This window comes from Oncorhynchus mykiss, chromosome 11 (assembly GCF_057628025.1).
Source record: "Oncorhynchus mykiss isolate SJ-2025 chromosome 11, ASM5762802v1, whole genome shotgun sequence".
Lineage (NCBI taxonomy): Eukaryota > Metazoa > Chordata > Actinopteri > Salmoniformes > Salmonidae > Oncorhynchus > Oncorhynchus mykiss.
In genome coordinates, this window is record NC_143032.1 from 8,087,365 (window position 1) to 8,096,175 (window position 8,811).

Here is an 8,811-nt window from a genome sequence, read left to right on the forward strand (position 1 = left end):
AAAATACCATATAAGGCCACCTTTTATAACTGTATATGCCTATTGGATCGATCGGCTACACAATTATTTACCAATGTAATCATGTTGCAAGACTCATATTTGAAATATATTTGACATGTTACAAGACTCCCTTCTACTTGAGTCCTGATGTAGCTAACATCATTAACACAAATGTAGCCTGCCCTGGGCATTAGAGAGAAATATAGTAATTCCAACGTGCATGTTTATGACGCGTACACCACACACACCTTCCTTTGTCTAACAGTTGAAGCAGCCTACTGTCCTCCACCGTCCTCATGGCTGAAGAGATCAGGAGAATAGCTGCTCTGCTAGATCAGCCTCTGAGTGAGAGAGACCAGGAACTCATCACTTACGTCAAGCACAAGTTTGCCACCGACTTCAAGAAAGGTGAGCGAGTGGACTACTGTACAACGTCACCTTACTTCATCAAAAGCCACTAAAGAGTGAAATGTAATGTAATGAATCACTACTGACTGCTACCACACTTTGCTTGGCGTTTTCCAAGACCACAGTTACTTCCCTGAGAAGGTTGTTACCCGCAGTGACACACAGTATGGCCTCATACAAAATGGCCAGGCCAGGAAGAACTACTACAGGAGACAGGAGCTGCTCAGTAAAGGCTTTTTCTCCCCTGTCAACAAGTATGAAACCTAATACACTGAGTATACAAAACATTACAAACACCTTGGTATCCATGCTGTGTGTGTTTGTGTGTGTATATAAATACACGAAACTTAAAGCATTGCCTTGTCCCTTGAATAGACCATACAAAACAGTGGGAATGCTTTACTCTGACAACGTTGATCTCTTCTCAACCTGGCTCACATCAGAGGACCAAAAGTCACTGAAGGTGACACACATCTCAATGTGTTTTGTATAGTTGTTTAACATGGCTTGTCCTCACTCTGAGTCGTTTTATGACAGACACAGTGGGACAAGAAGTTTGGAAAAAATACAGTGATCTCCAGCAAATTCACTCAGGAGAAGACTAAAAAGGTGAGTGGGGGGGGACTTACCGTATAATTACGACCAAACATAATTCATTATCATGCAGTAAATCATTATTCCTTATCACATTCATTGATTTTGAATTGTATATATTTCAACTGTCCCCCCCCCCCAAAAAAAAAATATATATTTCCCCCAGGAGGAGAACGTCAGAGCCCCTCCAGTGGAGAACCTGAATGGTTTCCTCCAGCTGAAGCAGTACATGAGAGAGATGGTCTCCATCAGACGTGCTCTCCACACTGGGCGCCCCCTCATATATTGCCTCAGAGACCAGGTAAAGCACTGTGGGGAAAACAGAACTCAGGAGAAACCCAGTTAAAAAAATTAAAAAAATGTTTTAACTTAAAAATCCGTTTTTGTTTAGTAGATCGCCTGATTGTACTTTGGATGTGTGTACTTAACGACACTGGAACATGTGGGCTTCCCAGCGATGCGGTTTTGATATAATTTCATCCTTCGGGTTTTATTCATACCTCTTGAAATGTACAGGGTGTTGGAGCCGTGACAGGGTGTTGGCGCCGTCTCTCCGCGACAGGGTGTTGGCGCCGTCTCTCCGCGACAGGGTGTTGGCGCCGTCTCGCCGCGACAGGGTGTTGGAGCCGTCTCCCTGTGACAGGGTGTTGGCGCAGTCTCGCCGCGACAGGGTGATGGAGCCGTCTCGCCGCGACAGGGTGTTGGAGCCGTCTCTCCGCGACAGGGTGTTGGAGCCGTCTCTCCGCGACAGGGTGTTGGAGCCGTCTCTCCGCGACAGGGTGTTGGAGCCGTCTCTCCGCGACAGGGTGTTGGAGCCGTCTCTCCGCGACAGGGTGTTGGAGCCGTCTCTCCGCGACAGGGTGTTGGAGCCGTCTCCCTGTGACAGGGTGTTGGCGCAGTCTCGCCGCGACAGGGTGATGGAGCCGTCTCGCCGCGACAGGGTGTTGGAGCCGTCTCTCCGCGACAGGGTGTTGGAGCCGTCTCTCCGCGACAGGGTGTTGGAGCCGTCTCTCCGCGACAGGGTGTTGGAGCCGTCTCTCCGCGACAGGGTGTTGGAGCCGTCTCTCCGCGACAGGGTGTTGGAGCCGTCTCTCCGCGACAGGGTGTTGGAGCCGTCTCTCCGCGACAGGGTGTTGGAGCCGTCTCTCCGCGACAGGGTGTTGGAGCCGTCTCTCCGCGACAGGGTGTTGGAGCCGTCTCTCCGCGACAGGGTGTTGGAGCCGTCTCTCCGCGACAGGGTGTTGGAGCCGTCTCTCCGCGACAGGGTGTTGGAGCCGTCTCTCCGCGACAGGGTGTTGGAGCCGTCTCTCCGCGACAGGGTGTTGGAGCCGTCTCTCCGCGACAGGGTGTTGGAGCCGTCTCTCCGCGACAGGGTGTTGGAGCCGTCTCTCCGCGACAGGGTGTTGGCGCCGTCTCTCCGCGACAGGGTGTTGGCGCCGTCTCTCCGCGACAGGGTGTTGGAGCCGTCTCTCCGCGACAGGGTGTTGGAGCCGTCTCTCCGCGACAGGGTGTTGGAGCCGTCTCTCCGCGACAGGGTGTTGGAGCCGTCTCTCCGCGACAGGGTGTTGGAGCCGTCTCTCCGCGACAGGGTGTTGGAGCCGTCTCTCCGCGACAGGGTGTTGGCGCCGTCTCTCCGCGACAGGGTGTTGGAGCCGTCTCGCTGTTGGAGCCGTCTCGCTGTTGGAGCCGTCTCGCTGCGACAGGGTGTTGGAGCCGTCTCGCTATAACATGAAGAATTCATGTTGTCTCCTCTATTTTCTCATTGTAAAGGATAAACCATTATTGCTCATGAAGAAACCTGTGCCTCCCAAGACACCATGTGACCGAGCCATATCAGGTCGGTCACCTAAAGCACAATGCAGAATGAATTACAGTGCTCTACTACGGAGACATTCTACTATGCTGACCACATGCTCACCCTCCGATCCTTCTGTCTCCTCAGCTGATAAAGAGACTGTACCACCACTGTCCATGTCCATGAACCAACAGGCACTGGACCCAGAGGAAGAGGAGAACCTACAGTACGTTGTGTACGGTCTATTTATGTGACTTGGAAATCAAGTTATAAATCACACCCAATACTACTACAAAACATAGATTGCTGTAGTTTTATCAATCCTACTCCCATACGATGCTGGATTACTTACTGATAAGAAAGTTGTCTGCCACTTGCTATAGGCCTTTGTATTTCCTGCTCTCTTCCTAGGAGGATACAGTACAGGAAGCAGAAGCTGTTCTCAGAGAAACTCCAGTGGATTTACATGGTCCTGTGTGGCATCTCTCACATGCGAAACAGAGATCTGAAGACACTGGTGAGCCTGAGCTAGTGCAGTCATGCGTCATATTGCAGAGTCTGCCGGACTACCTCTGGGATGTGTTGGAAGGGATTTAATAGTAACAGAAGCTTCCAGGTTCCTCTCAACAGCAGCTATGTGAACATCATCATGAAGGACACAGAGAAGACCAACATCCTGCTGAAGCAGTCGCCCAGCTACAACCCTCCGTTGAATTACACCAGGCAGCTGGTGTCCCTGGCCCCAGAGGACTGTCACAGCATCAGCCGTGACGTGTGGGACACCTTCATCAGTCACCAGGACACCACAGGTGACAATATGACCTGGTCGATTGGAACAATCTATTGAGTGTCACCTGAATTGCAATATTCAATTATCAAAACAAACAATGATGCTACTGTCTCACCCCACGATGCCACTGTCTCACCCCACGATGCCACTGTCTCACCCCACGATACGACTGTCTCTCCTGTGAATCTCAGAGCCCTCGAAGTTAACTACCACCCGAACCACAGGGTAAGAAAATGAACAATAAAAACACATTACAGTCCTGTTCTACCATACCGTAATACGTTGGTTTGTCTATAATCATAGATATAAAGCTCTGCAGTCAGGGCCCAGGCGCAAGGTGCCTGACGGAGATGGATACATGCCCCCATGGCTGCTACTGCTGCTGGATGAGAACAGTCAGTCCACACAATATCACACACACAGGACTGAGGGTAGAGATCACACACTCAAACAGACCCAAGTATATACACACACACACAGGACTGAGAGTAGAGATCACACACTCGAACAGACCCAAGTATATACACACACACAGGACTGAGAGTAGAGATCACACACTCAAACAGACCCAAGTATATATACACACACAGGACTGAGTAGAGATCACACACTCCAACAGACCCAAGTATATACACACACAGGACTGAGTAGAGATCACACACTCAAACAGACCCAAGTATATACACACACACACAGGACTGAGAGTAGAGATCACACACTCCAACAGACCCAAGTGTATATACACACACACAGGGACAGAGTAGAGATCACACACTCCAACAGACCCAAGTATATACACACACAGGACTGAGAGTAGAGATCACACACTCAAACAGACCCAAGTATATACACACACACACAGGACTGAGAGTAGAGATCACACACTCCAACAGACCCAAGTGTATATACACACACACAGGGACAGAGTAGAGATCACACACTCCAACAGACCCAAGTACATATACACACACAGGACTGAGAGTAGAGATCACACACTCCAACAGACCCAAGTATATACACACACACACACACACATCATGTCCTATGTTGTTCCCACTTGGACACATTGTGACTTGGTAACACTTCATTGTGTGATTATTTGCCTATACTAAAGACTAAGGAAATACAGAAAGCCAACACTGAAAACACAGCGCCACTGGTGTCACTGTTGGCTGTGGGCTTTTGGACTCAGCCACAGCATGAATTCCTGAAGGATTGTGGGATTGTATACCTCACCAACTACATTCCACCCCTGGCCAGGCTGTGTTCATGTGTTGCCATTAAACACCTCACTTCAGTACAAATCCTTTGAAATACCAAAATGATATGTTGTTCTAGTAATGGCAATGAATTCTACATTAGATAAATAAATTGTTGTGTGTACAGTATGTTGTGTGTACAGTATGTTGTGTGTACAGTATGTTGTGTATACAGTATGTTGTGTATACAGTATGTTGTGTGTACAGTATGTTGTGTGTACAGTATGTTGTGTATACAGTATCTCTCATTTTTGCTTCTATACTCACCTCGTTTTGCCTTCTCCGACAGCGTCCCTAGAGAAGAAAACAGTAAAGTGAGTTTAAAACAACTAAATGTATTGATTTCCTATACGTAAAATGTATATTTTATTTCCATAGTTGTGATGTAAAGATGGAGTATTTTCCATTCCCTCACCTAGGCCTGGTGTAGACCAGTCAGGCATGCTGGAGAGAGCCAAGGAGCATTACCGGGATGTGAAGAAGGTTCTGAACATCCCAATGGAGTCAGTAGTGTTTCAAAAGAGAAAGTGAGGAGGACACTGTCAATCTACAGCACCTGTCGCAGTCAGACAGTGTTTTTGTAGAGGATTGTTTGTTCTGGATGATCAACCTGTTATTTAAGCAATAAGGCACGGAGGGGTGTGGTATATGGCCAATATACCACGGCTAAGGGCTGTTCTTATGAACAACGCAACGCTGCTCCATGGACACAGCCCTTAGCCGTGGTATATTGGCCATATCACAACACACCCCCCCCGAGGTGCCTTATTGCCATTATAAACTGATTATCAATGTAATTAGAGCAGTAAAAAATACATGTTTTGTCATACCCCTGGTATATGGTCTGATATATCACGGCTGTCAGCCAATCAGCATTCAGTGCTCGAACCACCCAGTTTATAATATACTAATATATGCCATTTAGCAGACGCTTTTACCTTAAGCAATTTACAGTCATGCATACATTTTACGTATGGATGTCCCCAGCGGGAATCAAACCCGCGCTCGATCGACTGAGCCACACAGGAACACGCCTGTTGAAGTAAATCATTAGAGGGGCAATCTGTAGGTTCTCGGTCCCATATGGCAATAACAGGAAGTACAAACACCATCAATCTGAAATGACTAAAAAAGTTGGATGTTGTCCAAAATGCACTTGCAACCCCCCCCTCCCATGACCAAAAATTGTTACTTTGTCATCAAGATGTCCTCATTGTAGTCCCATTCTCTGTCCTCAGGAACCGAGAGGAGAGGATGAGAACTCTTTTCAATGCTCTAATGGCCTCAAAGTCCGACGCTGGTCTGTCCTCACTCCTTACCTCTCTGAAGAGTGGGCTGAAGGAGCCCAAATCCACCACTGGTCTCTGGTAAGGCCCCTTCTCACCTCTCTCATATAAACATCAGGTGGTGTAACTCGATACTTTCAAGTGGCTTGAAACGCTTTCCTTCATCCTCAGTTCGTGTCAGAAAGTTGGAACAGAATCATAAATATAAAATGTTAATCATATGAACAGGTTTGCGACACTGCAGAGTGATGCCACAGAATTGTCTGGAGACAGAGACTCCCAATACAACCTCATACTGCAGAAGATCTCAGAGTTTCAAAGCTTCTCCAACAAAAAGCTCCCCTACTCCAAGGTATAGAACAGTGTAGAACAGACCTTTGTCACAGAGAATAGGCAACCGTTTCGGATCTATGCGTGGCAGTTCTATCTGCAGCATTCTGAAAGTTTCACCTGTCCTAGAAGACACAGAAACATACTCATTATGTACTCATTAGGGCACACTAGCAAAACGATCTGAAACTAAAAAACAAGCGGCTCTTACTGGACAAGATGAACCCTGTTTCAGTACTGTTTTCTTCTGTTTAATGCCTAATGAACATGACCCTGTCTCTCTCTGAAGGAGAAGTTCTGTCTCCTGGTCCTCTCCATGTCACCCAATCAGCTGCTTCGACCGGCCATGCAGGAAGCACTGCTCTTCCTCACGGAGAACGTGCTGCTGTTGTTGCCGCGGCAACTCAAACAGTGGTACCAGTACCTGAAGCTCCCCTTCCCCACCACTGCAACCGCCTCCTAAAAAAAGGATCCTCCTACTTGCACTGGTGCTCTCTCTGTTCTTCACTACCTGTCTACAATGTGGGCCTGGGACTTACAGGCCTGGGTTGAGTCTGAAATGGTTCCTTATCCTCAACATAGACCCGTAATATTGGGGAATATAGTCATTTCAGACAGCCCTGGGTTCTTGGTGGGATATCCAGTGTTGGGGGCTCAGGTCAAGATGATCTGTTAACTGGTTGATACATTAAAATGTGTTAAAAAAGATTAGAGAAAAACTAAACTGATGTTTTTTTAGTAATGTTTTTGAATGTTAAGTAGGGTTGTGAAGCCCCATATTTTATTTATTTATATATATATATATATATGAGATAACTAGCCCAGTTACTCTAGCTACAGACCATGAGAGTGGAACATAAATATTTAAGTATCTAGCAGAACATGGGAATAACCACAGAACCACTGGTATGTCTTCATCTACAATGCCTCAGGTTTTGCTGCTCTTACACACACACGAAACACAGAGGGGGAGCTTTCAGCTAGTGCCTCACTACCTGACCATCTGAGTGTCACTCACAGTGACGAGAGAAGGGGAGAGAGGGTTGAGAAACAGCGTGAGGGTAGAGAGAGAGAGGTTGTCATTCCCCTACAGAGAACCATGGCAGTGTTCTATATCCTCTCCTGCTTTGTCAAAATGTTTTAATATCTGCATCAATCTGGGTCAATCTCATCCTGTCATGGTGTTAGTAGATTCAGCTTCAATATGGAGATAATGATCTCCCATGGGGAGGGAGAGAGCGATTGGTAGAGAAAAAGGGACAGAGGGGCAAGAAAGTCCATCACAAAACTTTGCAAGCTGCACAAAACAAATCATGTTTTTGATTGGTCTGGCCCCCCTTGAACTCGTTATAAAGTACTACAGCCACACATTTCATTGAGTTTACAGCTGGTTTTCTCATGCATTGCACACACACTTGCCTCTGAGCTCTACTGTCTGCTTGTTGTTTGGTGGAACAGTGGTTGTGGGCCTTAATGAATTCCTTTTGCTTCTTTCCTGTCGCATATTCTTCTGAGTTAAATGTGAGGGTTATCTGAGGTGAAACAAGAGAAGACAACTTTCATAAGAATTAAGCAGGCCAAAACTGTTGAGTTTACACCGAGTCCATTGCTTACATATGTCTGATTTAGCACCTGATTAGATGTAAAGAAGGAAAATCAGAGGCATCTTAGCCCTAAATACCAATAGTTGTGCATTATGTTAGTAGTGGGTGTTGAGAGGACAGGCAGTTTCTGTTCTGGTCACTAGGTGGCAGCAGAGGATCTCGGTCAGTGTCTCCATAAAGATGGTCTTACTGCTGTCAGGAGGTTAAAAACACCAAATGGAAAACCAAGTCAGCTGTGAAATGTGTACAGTACCAGTCAAGAGTTTGTTCACACCTCATTCAAGGGTTCTTCTGTATTTGTACTGTTTTCTACATTGTTGAATACTAGTGAAGACATAACTATGAAATAACACAGTAACCAAAGAAGTGTTAAACCAATCAATATATTTTATATTTGGAGATTCTTCAAAGTAGCCACCCTTTGCATTCTCTCAACCTGCTTCATGAGGTAGTCACCTGGAATGCATTTCAATTAACAGGTGTGCCTTGTTAAATTACGTTGTGGAATTTCTTTCCTTCTTAATGCGTTTGAGCAAATTCGTGGTGTTGTGACAAGGTAGGGAGGGGTGTTATACAGAAGATAGCCCTATTTGGTAAAAGACCAAGTCCATATTAGGGCAAGAACAGCTCAACTACGCAAAGAGAAACGACAGTGCATCATCACTTTAAGACATGAAGGTCAGTCAATACGGAACATGATGGAGGGTGAGGAGGATGAGTGGTAGAAGGACCCGAGCCGTCTTTC

The 8,811-nt window shown here is 46.6% G+C and overlaps 1 protein-coding gene across 1 annotated transcript; it reads left to right on the plus strand.

Moving 5' to 3' along the window:
- Nucleotides 1-269: 269 nt before the first annotated feature.
- LOC110536543 (uncharacterized) lies at nt 270-7,160 on the plus strand. Its single transcript, XM_021622308.3, has 16 exons — nt 270-408; nt 527-662; nt 784-871; nt 946-1,017; nt 1,169-1,303; nt 2,773-2,839; nt 2,945-3,023; nt 3,209-3,314; nt 3,414-3,606; nt 3,779-3,812; nt 3,891-3,982; nt 5,136-5,160; nt 5,266-5,373; nt 6,085-6,213; nt 6,361-6,484; nt 6,752-7,160. Exons 1-16 carry the CDS (start codon nt 297-299, stop codon nt 6,923-6,925), a joined length of 1,674 nt encoding a protein of 557 aa, XP_021477983.3. The 5' UTR covers nt 270-296; the 3' UTR covers nt 6,926-7,160.
- The last annotated feature ends 1,651 nt before the right edge of the window (nt 7,161-8,811 follow it).